This window comes from Boleophthalmus pectinirostris, unplaced genomic scaffold (assembly GCF_026225935.1).
Source record: "Boleophthalmus pectinirostris isolate CB_2022bp ecotype Guang Dong unplaced genomic scaffold, ASM2622593v1 HiC_scaffold_23, whole genome shotgun sequence".
NCBI classification, from domain to species: domain Eukaryota; kingdom Metazoa; phylum Chordata; class Actinopteri; order Gobiiformes; family Gobiidae; genus Boleophthalmus; species Boleophthalmus pectinirostris.
In genome coordinates this window covers 12648908-12674004 of record NW_026571207.1, presented here as the reverse complement: position 1 = coordinate 12674004, position 25097 = coordinate 12648908, and the positions used below count along the sequence as shown (strand labels likewise).

The 25097-nt window shown below is 37.9% G+C and overlaps 1 protein-coding gene across 1 annotated transcript in view; it reads left to right on the top strand.

Annotated features, from left to right (window-relative positions):
• Window positions 1-25097, top strand: part of LOC110153694 (LIM and calponin homology domains-containing protein 1-like) — a 119766-nt gene that overhangs the window by 74625 nt on the left and 20044 nt on the right. The window contains exons 7-13 of the mRNA XM_055159514.1: window positions 695-805; window positions 5121-5319; window positions 11766-12024; window positions 20219-20254; window positions 21383-21497; window positions 22114-22271; window positions 22505-22967. Of these exons, the coding sequence (XP_055015489.1) occupies window positions 695-805; window positions 5121-5319; window positions 11766-12024; window positions 20219-20254; window positions 21383-21497; window positions 22114-22271; window positions 22505-22967 (1341 nt within the window). The remainder of the gene's footprint in view (window positions 1-694; window positions 806-5120; window positions 5320-11765; window positions 12025-20218; window positions 20255-21382; window positions 21498-22113; window positions 22272-22504; window positions 22968-25097) is intronic.

Below are 25097 nucleotides of genomic sequence, written 5' to 3'. Positions count from 1 at the left end.
AAATTTGATGATACAATATCACTGTCACAGGCTCTTGTTGCAGAAACTATTTCTTGGTATATTGATGACTTTGATACATTTGCAGATATTGGTTTAACACTTAAAAAATATTTAGTTTTTCAAAAATTCAGATTGATCCGTGGACTGCATATATAAATAGACATAGCTAACCCGCCAGGCACCACATTCTAAGTAAGAAGTGAGCATAGGCACGTTTCCGGCTTCATCAGCTCAGGCTCTATTTCATCTTCCATTGAAAAATCATCGTCCCTCTTTCTGTAACCATTCCTGGCAGACTCGTCATTTTGGTCTTAAAATGTTCAGATTAACCTGCTTTACGTGATCTTGGTGTTTTTATTTTGCCCTGTTGTCCATAAATCAGGCTTGTTAAACCAGTAGTGCAGGCAGGAAGTAGTGTTACCTTCAACAATCTTGCTCTGGATTTGCTCTTTGGTTCCTACTCTACTTGCAGTCAAAATCCCAAGTATGGAACTGAAGTTGAGCCATTGTTTATCGTGTCAAATTTTGAAGAACCCTGTAATCCCAGCCCTAACCTTTTTAATGAGCTGGCATAACTGTGAAACTGTGGTGGTTGGGGCCACTTCTGCTATCAACCATGTTACTTTCTAGCTTACTTTTTTACAAGAGTATTTATTTGGTCCTATCCTAATATCCTTGCTTGTTGCTTGTGCAGGTTCTGATCACTCTCTACTGGCTGGGTCGTGCTGCCAACTGCTGTACCTCCTACAACGGGCCCACGCTGGACCTGGCACAGTTTGAAGGCCTGCTGTCACAGATGCGAAAGGTTGGCTCATATCATCTTCTCTTAGCTGCACTGAGCTTCACATAAAATGACATTAAGCCATTACTGATCAAATAATTAGTATTGGTACTTTTGTGTCACCATATGATATAGTAGTATGTTGGTATGAAAAACAGATTGGAAGCAACTGCATGGCTAAGCATTTCTAAAGGTTTTTATCAAGCTAAATATGAAGGATTACTGTGATAAAAAAGGTGTGTTTATGATGAGGATACAAGATTAAAAGTACTTTAGTCTTGCGAAAAATATGGCTGTTTGTTACAGATTATTGCTTTCTGCACTCTACTGCTCAAAGTATTAACCTAAAATAGACATAGCTGAGGGCCAAACTGAAAATATTCTACTTAATACTTTCACATGTGTTTTTCAAAGAGAGATTGTGAAATTGAGTTGGAATTTAGAGCTGGTAAATCTTTAAATCTACAAAACATCTGAAATTGTATTACAGATTCCAAAATCAATATATGAACAGAATACATTTTGTATACTGAGATAAAGCAATCAAAACAAAAACTGTATGAAGCTACATAAACATTGGGAAAAAAACAGAACTAAACCTGGATTAAATCAGGACTAGAGCAAGATTAAACTAAATCTTCACGAAGACTCAAATGGGTTTAAATTAGAACCAAGGACAAATCAAGGATCAGTTGCTGAATGATCTGGCTCAACGTGAAACATACTCTTGTGAGCTTTAATCCATGTTTGAATGTTGTTACCTCATCAAACATCAAACATCATACATCCTTGAAGTTGTATTTTGTTTCATCCACACATGTTTGAGTAATCCTGGTTTATTAGTCTGTCTACATCTCTAAAGCTCAAATGATCTGCTCCACCTTGTGATGTAATGAAGCAGTAGTTTTCAAGTGAAAAGCTACATTTTACTAGCTAGGCTGGCCCCACCTAGTGCATTTGCTCAATTTAATTTCTCTCCAGCGACTAGGTCAGGAATTGGAATACACTAGACGGTTTTCAAGAACCCCGGAAGTTGTAGACCGCGCCAATCAGCGATGAGCTGGGAAGCCATGACGTCAAACTCAAGCGCCTGTCTGGGTCCCTTTTGTGGTACAGCACAACAGTAAACAAAGTGGTCGAGATGGATGTACATGAAGCCAGACATTCTGTGTTGGCAATGATTCCCAAGACTGAAAATTTAAAGCCGGAACAAAGAGAATGTTTGGTGAATTTTGTCAAGGGGAAAGACGTTATTGCCCTTCTTCCTACAGGATTCGATGCATTATATACGTCATGACCAAATAGCAGCGACTGGTTAAATAAAAAAGTACCCACGTACCGTTGAGCAAACGAATCTTAATGCTGCGAGGTCAGACGGTTTTAACAAAGTGAAACTGTCTGATGAACCAGGCAAGCATTTTACCTTTTGTTTAGTAGAAATTGGCTGAAATTTTCCAAATGATTCTAGTAAAGGTGTTGAAGTTTAAAAACATAGTGGAGCACTTCCTGTACTAATACATGACATCACAAGGTGGAATTGTTTTCTGTTTGATAAAAGAACTCAGCCTAAATACGCAGGATTTGTATATTAAACTCCATCTTAAGTTTTTGATGAGGAAACATCGTTACAACAGATCAGAGAAAAGCGTAATATGGTCCCTTTTAATTAAAAACATAATAGTGGATTAAAGAAGCCGTGTCGCTAGAAGCAATCCTTATTTTTCTCACTGCCTCCTAGACACCTTCCAGCACATGCCCCTGTCATCCCTGCTTTGTTCTACCTTTTAGACAGCACTGTACAAACTGCAAAAGTCAGCATTGGCATTTCTCCAACGCATGCAAACACCACCCATGACAACCAGCCTAACCATGATATCACCTCTATATTAATATGAATTTTACTGCAAACTCAGCAAAAAAAAAAAAATAAATAAAATCCCACATGTTGAAACCTTGAAACTAAAAGCTGAATATAAAAATACACTGAAGATAGTGTGACATAAGCTGGAGCAGGTAGGCTTGGATGGAGGTAAAATGAATACTGACAGGGAAATCTCGTTGTAGCCAAGCGGGAGTCAAAACAATATTTCAAGGATTTAGTTGCATAAGTGGGGTCTAGTTCAGGAAGCTATTCTGTAGACAGGAAAAGACCTTACCCCACCTTGTATTAGTTATAAGCATGTGCTCCATCCACTGAGAGGGTCAGTGTGGTCAAAGGAGCAGAAAATGAATCTTACCATAGGGGCCTGTTTTCATAGGATTTATAGGGGAAGGCTTCTAAGAATGGAGTTATGAATGGTAGTGTGTGAGAGATTTAAAGTTTTGAGTTGAATATGTTGGAAGTATGGCCTGAGGAGAGAGGACTGTCTAAACAGTACACTTCATAGGTTATGAGAAGCAGAACGGAAATTGTGCTTTCTTCTATGTATGTTATGTTATAGGAAACATGTTATAAATGTGGAACAAGGAAACAAAAATAATCATTTTGTGTTCTGAAAGCTGAAACACATAAAACTTGCCTAATTTCTACATTTACATATATACAATGACAAAGCATAACTGGTTACAATATAAGCCTAGAAATTATGATTTCTGTGTGGTTACTTGTTTCAGGTAAATGGGTTAAAGGCCCTTCATTGTCACTTGTGGGTGTAGCTAAGTCTTGGTGACAGACAAACTGCTAGGTTTGGCCTGACCACTTTATTTAACTCTTTTTAGTGCTTATGCGTCATTTACTTTCTTCACAGACCATTCAGATCGATGAAAGCTCTGCGCTCATTAATGTTCAAATTTGTCATGTTTGATAAACTCTGCTCTTGAAAACTGAGCTCCTTCTTTCATAGAAGATGTACACTACCAGACAAACGTTTGGACACACCTTCTCATTTATTTTTTTTTTTATGTTTAATACTTTCTACATTTTATACATAGGCAATACATCAAATATATGAAGCAAGATGGATAGAATTATGTAGCAAAGAACAAAATTTAACTCAGTATATTTTTAATTATTTTTTTTAATTCAAATTCCTTAAAGTAAATTCCTTAAAGTAGCCACTCTTTGCTTTGTTGACAGCGCTCTACAAGTTAATCAATTAAGTGCAGTTAATCGATTATTGAAATAACTGAACTAACTTGGTAATAAAAAAATCAGTAAATGGTGTATACAGACTTCAAAACATGCCATTTGCTGTGAGGAGCAATTACGCAAGAAATCTGGAAATTGAGTCGCTTTGATTGAAAATTTGTTTTTTCACTTTAGCTTTATCTGATTCAGATTTACTAAAGTTTTTATGTTCAGAGGCCTTTCACTTTCTAAAGAACAAATTTATTAATCAAAAGAATATGCTAGATTAAGTTAATCGCAAAATAATCGTCTGAAGCCCTAAAATGTCCCCACAGAGGGGCAATAACCTTAAAATATACGGTCCAGTTCAGAACAAATGCTAGACAATTGACATTGATTTTGGTTGCCTTAGTGACGTGATGTTGTAGTCTCATTTAAAGTTAATATTTAAACTTAAACATTTCATATTATTGTGGAATACCAAGCAAAACAAATGTAAACACCGTGGCCAAAAGTTTAAAGCAACTTACAGAGACACGCTAACAGACAGACAAAGTGAAGATTACGACAATCAGCTAAAGTCCAAGAGATGATGAATCACCTGCTCCCACACGAAGACCTCCAGGACACCATGGAGCGTAGGCAGAGGTGGCGCAAGCTTCCCATGTTGCCTCTGGAGGAGGAGATAAGGGCTCTGCAGGCCAAAAAGAAAGAACTGGAGGACATGCAGCTGAAGGTTCACGAAGCCATCCGTGAGTGTTACACCTTAGCTGACGAAGAACTGGACCAGCTGGAGAAGTATAAGGAGCTCATTGCAGGCTACCAGATCAGGAAGATGGAGCAACCAGAGCAGAGGAACCACTGGGGGCATTCCATAGCAAACTGCCAATCAAATATGGTGCGAGCTAGGACCAGGCTGCACATGGTGGACAAGAAGCTCTGCAAATGCGAGAGCCAGTGGGCAGAGGGCCTGGTCCGGCAACAGGAACTAGACAGTGTCCTCAGAGAAGCTCAAGCCAACCTTCTAAAGAAGCAACTACTCAGCTAATTTTCAGTGCAATAAAAGCACTTATAATTGAACCAGTGCTTTTAGTCTTTATTTTGAATGTTACGTGGTGGGGCTTTGTTTTAGTGTAAAATAAAACTTGGAATAGTATCATCACACATAATTGAATTTTACACCAGTTAAGATTTTTACATGTTTGGGGCATAATAAAGTCATTCTAAACTTATAAGTCTGTGCTTTGGTCATAAATGTTTGTCTGTCCACAGGAGGCAGAGGAGGCTGACAGCCCCGGACGCAGCATCAGGGACAGTGGCTACATCGACAGCTGGGACTCGGAGCGCAGTGACTCTCTCTCTCCTCCTGCACACGGCCGAGAGGACTCACTCGACAGCCTGGACTCCCTCGGCTCTCGCTCCAGACACACGCCGTCCCCTGACGCCCTGGGGCCCCGCGCCAACAGCGATGGTACGGCCTTGACACTCACTAATGTTTAGGTAGTACTGATGATTTTCAGGCAATACAATGTTCTATAAGGGTGATGACGTAATATAATGTTTATTTCAGATGGGGCCAGGCAAGAAAATCTGTATTTAGATCACCTTGACTATACACACTCTAAAACACATGCAAAAAGAACTATATTTGTCTTGAAACAGAATAAAATATGTATCGAATTTCCAGTAAACAGCCCAGAATAAATGGATTACAAAATTTCTTTGGAAATGAGCATCTTGTGCACTCTTGTTTTGACTGTGAAAAGATGATCATAGTTTTGTGTGGTTGCTCACTCTTTCAGTGTTTGCCTGCAATATACATATTACACAATGTCCCCCAAACACACACTTAAATGATTTTTGTCCTACAGTATTATTGTTTTTGTCAAACTACTGATCACTACTCTATCCCACAGTACTATTTCTTCTCCAGTCTAAAGTATGAGAAAGTTAAAATGAGAGGTTAGCAGACACATGCACTTGTGTGGGTTACATGATCCAGATGAAAGAGGCACATTGTGGACAGTGCTACTGCAGAGGGCTGCTGCTGTGGAGGAGACTGCCCAGGGCCTGTCAAACACAATACACTCTACTATATCTGTGCTGTCTCATGAAGACTATGACCTGGGTATAGCTATATCACCCATGGAATTGTTTTTTTTGTTTTGTTTGTTTGTTTTTTTGGGTTTTTTTTTAACTATACTATACTTTAACTACATTTTTGTTCTATTGTTGGTATGGATGATATCATGAATGGTCTCATATATGAGTAAATACATTTAAAGCTGCATTACCCGCAAAAAGAGGGCACCTGTATTAAATCTATCTGATGAAATTCTAGCGTTCACAAACTCTTTAGCACACATGAATTTTGGAGTGTGAAAATGGCTTTATAAATGCTTTTTTTCAGAAGGCAAAATTAAACTGCGGTGAGTGCAGTCTGTCTTAGGTCTGTGTATGACTCTTCTGGATTTGCAATAAAGATATAATACTTGAATATTAGATTTAAATGTAATAATTTTCACAAATAAAAGCGGGTACTCCATCTTAAAGTTTTTAACTTAACTACAACTTCACTTCAATGTATGGCCCTTGCCAGTGATGAAGTGTTAACATCGTGCAGGTTTAGGATGATGAAGGAACTGGAGAACTTAGAAAATCCCATGAGTAGAATATGCAAACAACACCAGAAAGGCCCTTGGTCCTATGAGATCCTAACCATTTTGTTTAGATTTTATCTGTTTCTCATACTTGAATTCTTTGGTTAATTGCATAATAGCTCTATGAATACAGTTACTCAATATTGCGCAACTCCAAGCTCCTCTTCATAACCACAAAATCATTTTAAAACGACACAATACAAAAACTACACTGAAAGCATAGTTCATTCTTAGGACACTTTTTGTCTGTACTTGTGTGTGTTTTAGAGCTAAGCAAGCATGAAGTCTACTGCAGAAACGCGTGCCCTTTAAATCCCAATGCATTTATAACAAATAATGCAACCAGCCTACCGTTACTGCATCACCAGTCTATAGGAGCCACAATTCTCACTAGCTAACGTCATATAATTCTACATTATATTTTCCACACCTCTTGTTTTCATTGCGCAATTTCTCTTATATAACTTATTTCCAGATTGCGTGCTGTGATGCCGCTGGTGAGTTGTATACGAAGTTTACGATATTGCACATGTGTCTCTCTGCATTGTACGGATATAAATAGATGGTATCACCACTTTGTCACATGTCAAATCTTGCGTCAACGTCATAGTGTTTGTAGTAACTTTTCAATGAGGATTTCCACACAAAAGCAGCTCTGGGCATACTTTAAGGTTCTTTAGCTAATAGCGAGTTTTAAGGTAGTGTTGATGGAATTGACTGACAACAGCTAGAGGCGGATTAAGTCATTACGTAAGACACTTTTTGTGGTTGTTTGAACAATGATGCGGTTACGGAGCTGACACTGATTGATTTGAGGGTAACTGAAACGAAATACCTCGGTAGCTATGGTAAACAAAGTGATGTAAACAAGTTGTGAAGAAATGTGTTGGGGAACGTATTCCAATTTGTTTTCTAGCTATTTTGAGTAACATGGTTTACTGTAAATGAGTGTGTTCTCAATTGTATAGTGTCAAAACCAAAATGAAACCACAAATGCAAAGCACACGGTCTTGATGTTTATAATTTGTTAAAAAACTGATGACAAATGAAAAATTGTTGATATTTTATTACATGTAGTGGTCAATTTGAAAGTAGACCTGTGATGCAAAATCTACTTTTCGGAGCTTTTAACTGTTTTATAATTGTTTCCCCTTCTCGTTTACTCTCGTTAAAGTTGTTTTTGGAGTGTTTTGTGCATATTTAAGCGATCTTTAATCACTTGTTTTTAAGACGCCATATCATCAACATATCAATCAACCCCCGTTTTCATCGCCACTGGCATACGCCCACTGTTTTGTACCTACTTTGTTTTTCCAATTTTATTTTTCTCAATCGGTGATACACATTGCGACGTCTAGTCCAATTCAGTCTAGTCCAATTCATTAGTCCAAGGCACTGCAGTTTTGTTTTTTGTTTTTTAGCATTATATTTAAATAAGAAAATGAGCAAATCTTTAAATGTTCGATCAAGTGGCTAATAACACTTCCCAAAACTGTGGAAACTTTTCAAACACTTTACAAACAACACACCTGTGTGACCTCTTGATGCTCTTCTTCTGCTCTATTCAGTACAGACATGTCAATAAAGTCTGCGGTATTTTTGTATTTTGCTTTTGAACACAACAGGAGCGAGTTCGTGCAGCCGACCTGCCCGCACTTAGCACTAGGGCCAGGAAAGTGTCACCTCCAGGTGGGAAAAAAGGGTGTGGCTGTGCACTAAAAGTCTAGCGCTCTGCATCTGAACCATCTGAACGTGCATGTTTGTAAAGGGTTATAGTGTAGACCTTTAATTTCATACAATAAATGATTGCTCTTTATGGACTATATGTTCCGGAAGTTATCTGATATTTGTTGTTCTCTTGAATACAATATTAGCGTTCACAAGGGCCTCAGGTGGTACAGTCCAGAGAGGTGAGAGTCATACAACAATGCAGTTATCAGTCAATCTCTGCTCCTTATAATACCAGAACAATACCTCCATTTACAAATATGCACATTGCCAACTGGACTCTCCCTCCCTGACCTTTGAACAAACTCTTTCACTATTCTGCCTTGTCCGCCTTCACCCCGGCCGCAATTAGTGGACAGAGGAGCAGTTTAATCCAATCTGAGAAAGAAACCCAATATCGGCATTGCTCTTTTGTTTGGCCTGAGTTTTGCAGATAGATACGGTGTCGATAAATGAGCCTATACAAAGCCTGTCCTCTCAGTTTTCAGTAGATCCCGGACCACGCCTCACTACCGGCTACGGGCCAAAACCAGAAAGAATGATATCATACACATGGGTATATTTGGACTACAGCTTTGAAGGATTTCCGACTACTATTATGGCTTTGTTTTTGTTCCTGGTTTTTCAGTAAGCTACTCACCCACGTGAAATAAATCTGTTTACATTAGATTGGGTTAATTCAATTCATGAATGCACAATAGAGACATTTAACAGATTTTATCAATCATCTTTATGGCAGAACACTTAACGAGCATTTTCTGTGAAGCAAATACATTTTACAAACATTTTCCGTGGTTAAAATGTATGTTTTTGTTGAAATTGGTGTGGTGAAGACCTGTTAGTTAAATACCTTTGCATGTAGAAGCCAGTATCATGGTTAACTGTCAACCATAGATAATTTTCAAGTTTGTGAAGTTTAAACATTGCAGAAAACATATGGTTACATTTTTATACAGCGCTTTTCTACCTTCAAGGCACACAGAGCTTTGAAGAATCGAGAATCACTCATTCATACACCAGTGTACACAGACACTGAGGGGCCAATGATGCTTTTTGTTGAGAGCAGGATTCCAACATCCAACCTTCAGATCAATGGACAACAGTCTACCAACTGAGCTACTAAAGTGGTATTGTATTATTGTTCTGAAGGGTTGAAATAAACAGTTCCAGTTCAGAGTTAGGTCAAAGGTGCTGATCTCTACAAGCTACACAGTGTTATTGATAGCTTTGTTTTTACTACAACATAAATAGGCTTTGTACACACTTGTCCTGTTTTGAGCCAGGTTTAGCCCCAATATAGACTAGGTTTGGTCCTGTTCTAGTCCTGGTCTAATCCAGATTGTGGTGAATGGGATGATAAGGCAGTACTTGAATAATACCTCATTTTTTGTACTTGTACGTGAATGGTACCTTTTCAGAACCTTTTCATCATTGTCTAGAAGAGGGGTGTCAAACTCCAAAATTACCAAAATTAAAAACTGGGAGTAAATCGTGGGCCAAACTAAATATTGAAAAATTTGGCCCCCGAGCCTGTGTCTGACATGTTTGTTTTTTTTTTAATAACAAAAACAAATGACATTGTTCGTTAATTCCACTTGATGCCATTTAGTTGATTTGTAGTGACAAATAGCGTAGTAAAAGTTTTTAAGTAGTACATTAATCTTTTGTTGTTGTTTGTTTTGGTACTGTAGTAATAATGAATACAGAAGAATAGACAGAAAGACTACGTAAATTATATGGGATTGAAAAAGTGTACTTGATATGCTTGCTGTAACATGGCATTTCTGTTGACTTGATTCAAACTTGCTGGATCCTCTTTGACTTGTATCCCTCCACTTTTAAACCACTTTAAATCACAGTCAAATTGTGCGCTGATGCTTTTGACTTTGCTATACCATAAAGTCTCCCCATGACCTCTGATGAAAAGTGGGGTCTTAAACTTCACTGCTCCCATATGTGCACTGGGAGCACTCTGCACCACAGTCACTCATGTTCTCAATTGATGGGTTAAAAGATCCATCATTCTATACCTCAAGGCTGAGTTTAGTCCTTCAGCTGACAGTCATTTCCACTTTGTATCTATTTTGGGATTCAAAAGTTCAAATCCTCCATTGCATCTTGTAGCTTCTTTCTAGGGAAAAGCTTTAGGTCTGTTTAAAATTGTGGGTTACGCTTGGAAAGATACACATTAGGTCATAAACTCATTGGATTTACATTGAGTGGAGGAAAGAAAGGGGGATTCCAGTAGCACACATGTGGACCATCTTGCATAGGAATTTTTAAAGACCTTGACGAAAACCAAGACGAGAAAATATGGCCAAGAACATAGCTTGAAGATCATTGATGTTGAGATAAACATAGCATATCAATGTGTCTTGTAAAGGGGAGCGCGCTGCAGTGGAATTTAAGAGGTACGGAGGGGAAAGTCCTTGAGATGTGCACTTTGGCAGAACCAGGTGTTGCTCTTGTAGTTATAGAGCTCAGACTGTGTGGAAGATTTGATACAGACACAGTGACCTCCCCAGCGAATTCCTCCATGTTGTAGACTAGAATTTACCCGGACCGCCCTCCTAATGTAAATCCACTCCTGACTTATGACTTGTTCCATAAAATCAAGTTATTATCTCTTTATGATTTATGGAAAGTATGTTGCCTTAATGTTTTAAAGTTATTTTATTGTCTTGACTAGAGCTGGGTATCATTAAGAAGTTGCCAATACGATACATACCTCGATACATAAAAAGGCTAAATCATGGGTGTGATACTAAAAGTCCACTAAGGTCACTAAGTTTGTGCAAAGGTAATATGAAAAACACCCATTTTACTCATCAAAACAGTGAAAATGTCAGCACAATTGTATGTCTTACACAAAATAATTTAGTAAAATATACCTAAAATTACTCTTGGCGAAATGTCGATACAGCACCCCACGACATTGATACTATATCATTAAATTAAACGATAAGATATAAGTAAGTAAGTCTTTATTTATATAGCGCTTTTCACAAACATTTTTTGTCCCCAAAGATGCTTTACAGAGCATTATTCAGCATTACTCATTCAGCATTATTCATTCACTCTATATCTGGTGATGGTAAGCTACTGTTGTAGCCACAGCTGCCCTGGGGCAGACTGACAGAAGCGCAGCTGCCATACCAATCGGCGCCATCGGTCCCTCCGACCACCATCACCACTCACGCAAACACCACTTTCATACTAGGCAATGTGGGTGGTGAATATATCGATATATATCGATATTTCAATATTTTTGCACACTCCTAGTCTTGTCTGTAATAAAGGGTCGGCTTTAACATATAAGACAAGATGCAAAGAGTGTGACTTGATCTGGACTTTGCCCTCACAGCAAGAAGGTTATTTACATCCTTAGCAAAGTGACTTGGTTATTGCAGCGCTAAAGTCATTTGTTTTCATTCTTGCCTTTTATTCCTCTTATTTTTCCTTGTTATACTGAAGTTATGAAATGTTTTTTGGGAGTTATAAGTGTGTTTGTCTCTCTCCTCCCATGCAGGCCGCGGCAGTGACTCAGAGTCGGACGGCCCGTTTCACAGGAAGATGCCGGACGTGCGTAAAGACGACATGTTGGCACGGCGGACCTCTGTGAGTGAGCCCAAAGCCGCTATGCCCTTTAACCAGTACCTGCCCAATAAGAGCAACCAAAGCGGCTACATGCCCCTCCCCCTGCGAAAGAAGAGGAGTGACAGCAGCGAGAGCAGCCGCAAGAGCTGGAGTACCGCCACCTCACCTGTAGGGGGAGACAGACCACTCAGGTGAGAAGCAGTATCCCAAGTTATAACCTGTTTACATGACTTACTAGGAGATGAGGTTTGTGCCTTGTTATGATTTATGTTGTAGCAGTTTTTTGGTAATTAATCAGTGGCAAATGTTGATGACTGTGTATTTACATGCTGAAGGTCAGTCTTTATTTTACTCAGTACTACAGTGTTGTTCGAACATACCCACCCTCAATCGCAGCCTGTTATCCTCATATGGAGCAAGGATATACCCTGGAGATTGGTCACTGTTTGTTTTTCAATTTCAGTCAAAAGCGATTGTGAGTCATTATCAGTGTACCATTTTTTTATGGGCCTCAGATAAACATTTTTGGGTGTATGGATCAGGGGCTCTGATTAATGGACAAATACTGTAATGCAATTTGTTTCTCATGTGAATAGCTGTATAACATTTTAGATACCATATTTTATCAAAGAGTCATGGGTCATTGCCGCAAACATATACATAATTTAAACCAAACTGTTATTTCTAAGTTGCCATCTAAAGGGAATAACTTGTAATTGTTTCCTGTCTTAGGAACAATGTATTCTGTTATCAAAACTACACATACATTTGTTTGATTGGATAAAGAAAATCCTGCCTGAGCATGCCAGCTGCAAGTACTCACCCACCTCTCCATTCAATGAGAGCTCCTCCAGATTTATGTAACAATACTAATGTTATATCAGTCACCCTTTTGCCCACAGTAACTTTTTGACTAAAAGGAAAAATATTATGTAGTTGTATTGTCGAATACCTTTGCTTTGGTATCTCATATTGTAGAACATAAAATAATGGCTATCTTCAGCCAATTTACACCTTGTTTCTACAGATGTCCTCTCTATTCTGGGACACCATCAACCTTTTCCAACATGTCAAAAGAAGTGTGTAATAGTAATAAATGTGATTTCATGGTAAAAATGCTTACAACAAATCTAATGATGATTTATGGACTTAAAAACATAGGAGGAGAACTTCAGATTTTTATCTGTGACATAACAATCCTAGGAAATTTAAAAGCATGTGTTATTTGAGTAAAACAAGCATGAATTAAGCAATAATGCAACTTCAGCTATGTTTTTAGTAGTTTATATTAGTATTACCACATGATTAAAAGCTCAAAAAAGTCAGTTTTGCATGTGTCCTTTAAGCCATGCCTCAAGGTTGGGTCTATATCCCCTACAGTAGCCCATTGTGTATAGATAGTTAGACACTGTTAGTGAGTAAGCCTACTGCTGCTTCTCCTCAGTGCAGTACTGTACCAGGGGAGGCTCTGATGGGGCCCAGATGTTAGTCCACACTGACGGAAGACAACGTGTGAAATATACTGAGCAGGAAAAAAACAAAGCAGATTTATAAAGAGAGGTCAAAGATCATTCTGTTTGGGCTTTCAGCACTCCTGCCTCCTCCACATGAGCTTGAAATCTGTGCTCCTGGGGATTTTCAAGGATCAGTCATATACAATAGATATTCTGTGATTTTATGAGCCAGAGTCAATTAGTAATCAAGAAAATATTGTTAATGCCCCAGGTGGAGATTTAAAAGTATTCTGTAGAAATGATGTTGTTGATGTTGGCCTGTTATGCAACCCTGTTGGAAAAGAAAGGGGGCAATGTGTTTTCCTATAATAACATGCCAATTTGCTGATATTTCTCTGCACAAAGTTTGTTGAAAATGTATTTTTATGTGTATGTATTATCATTACATTATCTGGAAAATGCATAATTTACTTGAATTGCTTTTGCACAAATAAAAGTTTATGCATTTTGACATCTTATACAGGAAAAATATGAATGAATTTATATAGGTTGTCAAATTCAATTAGGTTTTTGAGGTTTATAAAAAAGATTCAATGTAAAAATGTTGTATTCATTCATATGTTTTGTTAATTTACTTTGTCAGACCAATTTACAATACATGTTAATTTTTCTCTCTTTTTTGACTATCCCAACATCTCATACTATTCCATACTACCTTTTAGTCCATATGAGCCCCCTAGTTTAGCATTCCCATTCAGAAACAGCCCCACTGCGTCCCCTATCCTGCCCTCCAAACTAAAGCTCCAGAAAGGGTGGGAGCAGTGCTGCAATATGCCCAGAGAGGATGAGCCGAGCTGGGCTAGACCGAGCAGTGTGCCCCCTCCACACACCCAGGCCCCCAGAGAGACATCTATCATCCATCTGACTGTCACCTCTGATACAAGGTCTATATTCTGGTGGAAACCCTGGACTAGTGGTAATCTCTTATAGAAAATCATAGTATTTAGTTGAGTTCAATATTTGAAATTAGTTTGTAGATTAATCAGTTTTGAAGTAGTGAAACTATTTATAGAAAGGGGAACAATCTAAAGGCACTGTACCTGATTTTTACTTCCTTAAAAACTTGAAAAACATAAATTTTTTAACAGTTTGCAGTGGTCTGAAGTTATTCCTCACTTACCTTATGCCTTCCGAGCATCCTAGATATTCACTGCAATGAGCACATCTCTCAAGCGGAGTTTTGCAGTGTAGATAAAGATAACAACAACTTGCATGCTAACACACACTGCTTATTGGATTACAAAGTGCTTTCTAATTAGATGCAGATAGTATACAGCGGATATATTTATACCTCAAGAGCTGCTTATACCAAATATCTGTACAGGGCAAGACAAATTTAGCTCAAAAACATGAGGAAAATCAGGTAAAGGGTCTTGAATGATGGGATATGAAGACATTTATATTGGAATATTAGACATTTGCTTGGCTTGACTTCCCATGAAATAAGTGATCAGAGAATGGAGAGTTTTTGTAGAAGGTTTAGTTCGTATCTGGAAAAATTTTCAGTTATATTCTTAAATGTATTTCTTACAGGTACCATCAGTTTGCGCCATTACTCGCTATATAGTATGATAAAACATTTACATTTTTTGTTTTTTTGTGTACTTTCTTTTGGCAGTTCTCTTAGTCGTATTATAGCAGTATTAGCACATCTTCATGACAAAATGAATTGGGTTATTTGCTGAAAAATTTGACATTCTCTGGCAACATGTTCTGTTTGAAATATACAATTTATTTCAGCTTGTCCTCCGCTGGTCTAACTTTTTGCAATTAGGCTTGCACCGGAAAAAAATGATATTTTGCTGAAGTTTCTCTGGCACTGTTGTATTGAGTATTGATTTTGTTGTCAGCAGTGATAAAGAAATTATTAGCAGATTTGTGCATTGTTCCAGGAAAATATTTCTTCATCACTGGCTTTGATCAAATGTTACTGTTGACTTTCTCCCAGCCTGGACTCTTGACAGGTTTTTGTTGCCAGAAGTGTACAAAAGTTAGTATTATAGTTAAGGTACTGGATCTGTTTATTTTATTTATAATATTTTAGACAGTCCGTTGCTCAGGCTGGCCTCAAAACTCATAAATAAAAAAGTCCATCTAAAAAAAATAACTTCTTGCGCCAAAATTTGCTACAGCCTCAAGATTTAAAATTGATGTAGACTTAAAATACATCCTTGAGGAGTGTATTTTAAATGAAGAATTTTTTATTTACTTTTGGTCATAGTCTTTTGACTGACTTCTAGGTTTAGTCATTTTTTCAGTGTATTTATTTATTTTTATTATTATTATTATTATTATTATTATTATTATTATTTTTTTTTTTTAACTATATGATAAATGGTATTGCATTGAGGTTGTTTATGGTCTGGTTTTGGGCTCTGGATCCACTCTGCTTTTATTTTGTCTTTTAGTTTTCAACAAAAAATTATACTAAATACTTCAATACTATTAATTACTGCAATAATAGTTTTAGTGGGCAAAAATATGTACTTTTACTCATAGTCTTAGTCACCAAAAACTATTTTAGTAATCGTTTCAGTCTTTTTGATTACTTTTCATTTAGTTTTGAAATATGACAACAAAAATGATGATTAAATATTTTAGTCATCAAAATATTCATTGTTCATGGGGGAATTGAACTTCCGGCCCGCCCTCAGGATATCAGAAGCAAGTCTTCCTTCGTCTGACCCTCGGCATGCTGGGACAACCTTTTGTTACATGTATAGAGATTTACAGTGCCCTAATAACACAGTTGAAGTATAGCTGTTCATCACTGAATGACTAAAAGTAAAGACTATGGGAGTGAAGCAGGAAGCTTTAGGGATTGTAGGATTTAAGGTTTAGATTTAAGTCCTCTGTACTTGACCCATTCCTCAGTGTCACTATAGCAACCTCAGGAACAGAAAAATAAGGATACTGCTCAGGCTTATCTAGCTGGATAATTACCCACAGTGCATCAAGAGACATGAAGGCACTTCAATTGGAATCTGTTGTGAAACTTGTGGTGATCGAGACGTGTGTTTTTCTTGAGAGATACAAATGGTTTTATAATATGATCATTTGTGGTTTTACGGTTTTGTTTTGATTGTGTTGGCTGCTACCTTCACCAGGTTTGAGATTCTGAATCCCAGTGGGACCTGCTAATTAAATAAAAGTGAAATAAAATAAGCAATTAGAACTCTGTACTTTAGTCTTTTTATTCACAGTGTTGCATAATTTGTGGTTAACTTCTGAAAACTTAAGCTCAGAAACTTAAAAACCGAAAAGAGTCTTTCATCATTGGCCATTTTCCTTTCACAGTCTCTGTAGGACAATATCCAGTTGTATAAAAATCCACTGTTTTCGCTAGTGTTTAAGCGCATTTGACTTTGTTTACCTACGGATAATTCCTGTGACATTTCAAAATAAATTGCAGTGTAAAATCTGAAGCTTTGCATTTAGTTGTCCAAGCAGTGTTTCCATAATTCATCGGATTCATTTAGCACCTTCCAAGACAGCGCATTATTTTACATTCACTCTACACTCTGTGGTGATAAGATGGTATTGCAGCCAAGCTTGCCAATCTGCTCCATAGCCCCTTGAGACCTCCACCAATCACTCACTCACCACATTTATAGGTACAGTGGGTGTAGTGTCTTGCCTAAGGGCATAACAGCATGAACTAGAGCCACTGCTGCCTCAATCTGGCACCTGGTATTCCCAGCAGTTCCCCATCTATGTAATAAGGCAAGGCAAGTTTATTTATATAGCACAATTCATATGCAAAGTAATTCAAAGTGCTTTACAGAATAAGAAATACATTATAAAATCACAATACAAACAAACCAAAACATAGATAGCCAATAATCAGGCCCAACTATCCTGCAGAGATCAGGTGAAAGAGGGCATGAATGGTTGAATGTTTGTAATTTCTATATTCCGTATTCGATGTATGATAAGGTGTTTATTTTGACACAGTTAAGTCAAAGCTGTCTAGGGCTGCATTGCATTCATCACAATATAATAGAAATCGCTATTTGAATTGATACAAATCACAAAGACTGCAAGTGCAATAATTTGCTCGGTGAACAACAAAATATTCTGTCTTATTCTGCTTAAAAACTGGTAACCTTTAGTTTAGATCTGCACAAACATGTTCTAAAATGTGTTTGTTAGTTCATGTCTTTATTTGTCAATTCTCCTGGATGTGTTTAAAATGTGAACTCTGAACAGAATCCTATTATTAAAGCGTAACTCTCAAATCTAATCACAACCACAATGCTTGTTGGAAAAATTGCAATTACATATTTTTCCCATATTGTGGTTTGTCAGCAGTCAGCAATCTGTAGTCTGCTTTATCGTCTCCAGTTCTCCAGCTCGCTCCTGCTCTGAGGAACTCTTCAAGCGTTCAGCAGTCTCACCAAACATGTCCTCAAAACCTATCGACACGCCACAAAGCCCCATCGCTGTTAAGGAGAACCAGCTTACCCCCATCACCAGCCTGTCTGTGCCTGCCTCCCTGGCCTCCTCTCCATCTGCTGAACCAGGACCTGGGAAAAACAGAGCCCTATGCGAAAGTGAGCCAGGAGCTGCTGCTTGGTTGGACAGCAGTCTTCCAACAACGTGAGACATCAGAGCTAGAATTATGGACTGATTCTGCATGAAATGTGCAACTCATGATAGTACCGCTTGGATGATAAAAGGCTAAGGCTACAAGGCTACATTTGCTCATTTCTATTTATTTGCCAGACCACCCTCCTTCAATTGCTGCTGTTTGATTTTTGTTATTACTTCCATGAGCTGGAACCTGCTGATGTTGTATACTAGAGAGATTGTGTCATCAAATGTCAACACTGACACTCTAGTAGTGTTGTCATGATACAAAAATTTGATTTTGACACTAAGAAATAGATTTGATACTCAATACTCAATACTGATTTCGAGACCACAGATTCCATAGTGGTCCATGGGCATATACTAGTCTATGTGCTCTTATACTTGTTCTGATACAGCTCAAGATTATTCTAAAGATATTGAGGAAAGATTCCTACCCTGTGAATGTGACTTTTAGTGTTGTTACTTATCAAATGAGTATCTAGTTTCAGTAGTAGTTTTAGCATTAATTAATATCTGATTAACCCCACATTCTCGTATCTCTAATTATATTTTATTTTAGTAATAGTGAATCGAAATTCAAATAGAAAAGATGACTTGCTTATTACAAGATTACTAGAAGATTTCAGAAATTACTGGAGAAATTGTTTAGTTTTTTAAATAGTTTTGGCTGAAGTTAACTTTATCAAGTTGGTGTTTGATTTTAACATTTGATCCCAATTTTTTTTTATTAGTATGGAAATTAATATTGAAGGTTGTCTTAACACATTTTTATTTATCAAGTATTTAAAAGTGCAGTGTGAATTTTATTAGCAAGTAATCAGATTCAGTGTTCCCAATAATGTTTGGCATCGCAGCAGACGAGCAATATACAGTTCTGAAAGTTGATTAATTTCCAAATGGATATTCAGCCAATAACTAGGCATGTGGGTGAAGTGTCTTGCCTAAGGACACAACAACAGTATGCCTATTGCTCTACTGTGACACCTGGCATTCTTAGCCAAATGCTACTCATCCTTGCTTATATTAATACAATATAATAACATATGAATAGGATTCTCCATTGGTGCCTTGTGTGCACGCTTCTGTAGTCATATTGCTAACTTTAACACTAAAGAAACTATTTTAAGTTGCGTGTGGCCTCCAGTTATAACAGTAGTAACGCAACTGACTGTATCTCACCCACAATCTCACAGCATACGGCCAACAGGCGTATAAGACCTATATACTGTATGTTATGTAGAGACATGTGCTCTTCATGTGGGAGCCACCGCAGACCAGGGGCCCCTCACATCACAGGGCCAGGCCTCTGTGTTCAGCCCTCCGCATGCACTTCATGTTAACGCCTTGGTGGGGTCTAATTTAAGGCACATTTTAATGCCAGTTTGTGGAGATGACTTCCATATGCTCCTATCCTCTGGAATTATGTTTGTGAGACCTGATGGGAAGAAGACATGGGTTCAAATAAAGATAGTGCACAGTCATAGAACCTTTTTAGGTCCTAGTATCTGTGATCCTCTGTGGAAAGTCTGCCACCTTGTGTTGAGATTCGAAGCATGACAAAGCAGAACTACATTGTGTATAAGAGGAGCAATGTTAGAATATAGTGTTTGTAATTAATTTAACATGCATCAGCAACATAAGGAATGTGATACACAATCTTTTAATTTATTTTATGTTTTTCATCACATTTTTGTGCCTTAAACCTATGATATCATAAGTTTAATTTTAAGTTGTAAAGAGTACAAATGCACTGTTATGCATTAATATTTGTAACATTTTACTTGGTTTAGTTCATTAAAGGTACAGTATGTAACTTTCTGGAGGTTGCACATCACCTGCATGGAGATAGAAATTTAAAATCATACTATGGAACAGTCTTCATGGTGATAGATACTCATTATAACACAGTGTATGCAAAGGAACATCATTTGAGTTGAAACAAGCAAAAAGAGTTAGTCAGGTTTGTGTAAATGCAAGCCTGCTCAGAGCAAGGAAGCATGTTTTTGTAGGTTTTTTTTTTTGGTGAAATAAACGCAACCAAATTGAAAGAACATGCTTTTATCTTCTTTTATCTAAAAAGTTACATACTGTGATTTTAACAAACATTTAAATTTGCTACTATACTTTTATTTAATTTTTTTCTCTTCTGTTCTCTTCATGCATCTGCAGTATCTAAAATATTAAAATGTGTATGCTTTTAAGTTAAGCAAATGTTATTTTTAGCATTATCGTTATTGTTCATTTTCCCATCTTTTTCCCCATTTTGTTTTTCCTGTAGATTCAGCCGCACAGACATTGTGTCAGATGAGCCTCAGTAAGTTGCCAGAACTGCAAGGCTCAATCCTGTTTTTAACATTTAAAAATAATGATATTAATAACATTGTTTGAGTGTTGTATCAGTATTTCTCACCAAAATGTTGCTATACAATATAACAAATTAGTCCAGTAGCTCACCTTAATTGTCAAACTGCTGTATTGATGTAGCTGTTCGTGCTGTGCAGCAATCACATCTAACCATAATCAAAATGCTGTGTGTAGCTTTGCATGAGAGTGCCATCTTTGAAAAGCACCTGTTTAACATAGATGTGAAATGCTTTGCCACAGTGAATATAGGGATGTAACAATAACTATGATGATACTACAATATTCACAACCGAACATGTATCATACATACAGTATATTTCAAGATCTTATACTTAAATACATAGCTCTGTTGCTGCATTAAGTTAAGTAATTGGCTGTAAAGATTGCATTAAAGGCTCATTATAGCATTTTATATGGAGTTTATGTATAATTTATAGGATTAACCACCTCACAATATTGCCATAGACACCATACAGTGAGGTGAATGCTGTCATGATATTACACATCATTTGGATATTGTTGCATTCCTACTGAAAATATGATGACGCAACTGTAATGATGCATGGAAAACGGGAACACAATATAGCTCAGGCACAGTATTTGTATCTATTGCACTCTATCTATCTATATGAAACACTCTACTGTAGATGCCACTTGGAAAACTATACTTTATATACACCTTAATAAAGCTTGAACAAAGATCTAATTCATAATGAAGACATAGTTTTTAGGAATCGTTGAGGTTTAGTAACTAACCGGTGCTTAATTATGTGGTTAGGTTAGGATTAATGAAGTAATTTCTTAATCTAATCCTATCTTACCTAATTGTTCATTATGAATTAAGTTTTTGCTCATACTTTATTAACACTAGTTCAAGTTTACTTAATATAAGGTGTAATCAATTTGTATATTGTCACTCACAACTGTATATTGCTTTCTAAACAAGTATTGTATTGCTTTGCTTATCTGTCTCATGTTGTTTGCAGTAACACCTGTATATCTATGTAAATTTCATGTAAATATACTGTGTCAGTCCCATGCAAACTAAGAGTGATTTCCTCTCTGTATTTTCCAACAGGAGCTTGAGTATGATTGACATGCGGGATGGAGAGGACCCTCACAGCCAGGCCCGCCATGAGCTCATGCACAACCAGTACAACCGCATCAAGGAGGACGAGAGCCACTGGCAGGACGTGAGTAATGGCTTTTTAACATCAATGTAAATGGGGAACTGCTAAACTGCTGTGCATTACAAAACACATACCTGAATACATGGCATTTGTTTATATCATATTTTTCATTCATACAGCAGTGCTGTATGAATGAAAAAATGCTGCTGTAACAGCAGTGCTGCAAGTTGTACAGCTTTACTTGTCGAGGATTCTACTAAATGTGTGCTCCTAATAAAGAAAATAGATTTTATTTCAAAATTGATTTCTATTTTCAAAAATCTTATGCAGTTCTGCTTTCAATTTGAAGATTTCTTATCATAGATTAAGTTTAAATCCACTCTTGTTTAAACACTGTAAGAAATGGTTTAGAGACCTGTTTGCTGAGGTAATTTCTCATGGACTATATTATCCCTACGTTAGCAGTTAACACCAGTGCTACTGTGTTGTTGTTTTTTTCTTGCTTGTTAAATAGCTTTCAGCATGAAGCAGCTGTTAGTGTCATATTGAAATTAAAATAAAATACTATGCACATACATTATTTGAAGGATATACCAACAGTGTTTATATTACAGTATTATATGTATACAATGTCCCCAAAGCCACCTTTGAAATGGTCTGGGGGTTGTTACCTTGTTAGGACCTTGCACGATGGAAGAACCGCAGGAGGAGCATCTCTCAGGACTTGATCAAGAAAGAGGAGGAGAGGAAGATGATGGAGCATCTTTTGACCGGAGACCAGGTCATCTCTCACAGGCGCCGCAGCATCAAGACCTACAGGGAGATCGTCCAGGACAAGTGAGGGCCAAATGTTCAAAATGATGTCACTGCTGATACCACATTTATTATTTAATCTGCAATAGTTGTACTAATTTAAAGTTCTTGGCATTAAAAGGAAACATCACACTGTCAAACTAAAAAAAAAAAAAAAAAGTTTGTCTTTGCAGTACAGATATTTTCAAATATACAGCCAAAAGTGATTGCAAAAAGATTGTAACTCCATAAGTGAATTCTCTATTTGAATTTCCCAGAGAGCGCCGAGAGGAAGAATTACGTATCGCTTACAAGAACGCCCGGACCCAGGAGGAGGCCTCAGCTATCCTACAGAGATACGCTCAACGCTTCTCCATCAGTGAGACCATATTGGAACGCCTACAGCTGCCCAAACTTTTAGACCGCAGCGTATCAGCCGACCCCACCTGCCCCTATCCCCTGTCCATCTCCCTGTCCCCCACCTCTCCAGAGCCACCCGACACAGACCCCAACGGCCCCCTGCGGTACCTGCGCCAACAGTCCGCCCCCACGCCCAAGTTCACGTCCACACTGGAGACCCGGGTGGAGGAGTATCCCAAAGATTGGTCCCACACGCCTCAGATCAGGTCGCGGTCCTCGGAGCCCCCCTTGTCCAGAGCACTGTCCCCCAAACCTGTGCCTTTGCTGACGCCCAAGCCTTACTTCCAGTCGCGGAGCTCCACTGACCCATGCAGCGGCAAGGTGAGAGGATTTCTTATTTCTGTTTAAGGTTGTATTTTGAGGAAATGTGTTCTGCATTTCACCCATTCTTCAGTGTCACTGGTGTCAAATTCTATTCAATCTTTATTAAGAACACATAATATCTGGTTCATAGTATAAAAAAATGTAAATATACAGTGCATGTTATGATGTATACAGACAAGACCGCCAGTGTCTCCACAGCTTAGAGGTGAATCTGAGAGAGGTCCTCACAGGACACACTAGAGCTTGAATGATCTGATTGCTCAGATTCATGACTCTACACATTAATGAATAAATAAAACATCTGATGGTGACAACACAGGATCTCACACCGCAGTGTACAAACATTTCACTGGCGCTACAGAATCTCTGCACTTTCAGTAATAGTGCAAGTAGTAGGCTATTATCCAATGTCCAGAACAGAGCTCAAGCTGAGAAGAATATTGTTTTCATGTTAGTAGAGTTGTCGCAGTGTGAAGTGAGAAGAAAAAAAAATGTCTGTCCCAAATATTTACATATAGTGTACAGTGTGTAGCAGAGGTGGGACCAAGTCATTGTTTTGCAAGTCTCAAGTAAGTCTCAAGTCTTTACCTCAAGTCCCAGTCAAGTCTGAAGTCAAATACAGGCAAGTCCAAGTCAAGTCTCGAGTCACTGGCCCATAAGTCCAAGTCAAGTCCAAGTCGTTTGCTTTGAACTTCAAGTCATTTCAAGTCTTTAAACCAAAGCACCAAATATAGCTTAAATGTTTGCAATTTATATGAATTTTAAATGAAATTATACTTGGTCATGGTATATTTTTATGACTATTTATATATGAGTTATAGAAATGCTGTTTTTTTTCCTTTTTAACAGTCTTGTCAAGATCTTAGTGTAAATCATTACTGAATTATTAATTCAGATTTAAAAGTGCTTAATAAGTTATTTTGCCATGTAGTCTGCACTGAAATGGAAGAATCGTGTTTTATGTAGTTCCCTCTGTTTTACTATATTGCACTGTAGATTACTGTAGTACTGTAGTACATTTAATGATACCATATCACAGTACTTCAGTTAGATCCAAAGTAAAAAACAGAACTGTGAGGGATATGTTCCAGTTTGTTCCTGTAAAATTAAGCACCACATGAATCAACTATTTTCTAAAAGCATATATATTTTTTAGTAGAAGCATCAAATCTTCTCAGTTCACAGGGCTCAAGTCCAAGTCCCAAGCCATTGAGCTTCAAGTCCAAGTCGAGTCCCAAGTCTTAGTCCATTTTGTCAAGTCAAGTCTCAAGTCCTAAAAATCGTGAATCACTGACTTAAGACATTCTTCACATTAGATATATCTTTATTTCTTATAGGCAGACTTTGTTAGTGAGATGTATTTACCTTGACATGTTTTGGCTGCTAACAGCCAAGCCATCTTCAGAAAAGTCATATTACAGCTATTGTTACTGCCAGGCTCTTTTTACACTGTAGGAACCTTCCTGGAACTTAATTTAGAATTGACCTCATGCCTGTGGTATGCCCGGGGACCCATCTCCTGATTTTGAGCTAGGCTTTGCTTGTTCATGGTTGATGAGGGAAACCAGAGTCCCCGGTAGAAATCACACACATACTACACAAAGGAGGAGTACCCGGGACCTTCTTGCTATGAGGCTAGTCACTCAGCCTCTGTGCCAAACTATTATGATGCATGTAAAGACAATGCATTGTAAAGCCCTTACACCCTAGCAAGTGTTTATTACGTGTAGATCAAACCTAGATGCATGGGCATGATGATGCATTGTCCACTTTGCATATGGACTACCCTGTGGCAGCCTTCCTCACTCTCTCCCTCACTCTCTTCCTTCTCTCTCCCTTCTCTCTCCCTTCTCTCTCCCTCACTCTCTCCTTCCTCACTCTCTCCCTCCTCTCTCTGCCCTCACAGACCTCATGGGTAAATCTTCTCTCCTCACTGGCATTTACATTCAAATGCTGCTCTACACCATGGTGATGAGTAGGATTCTTTACACTCCGGACATAAGACTTCCTCTTAACCACTGTTTAATTTAACCCTGAGTGCTCTCCAAAGGCCCTGTCTTCAGTGGAAATTTAGACAAATGGGAAAATGGTTGACGTGATTGTATGTTTTGGCATGGAGTGGGTGGG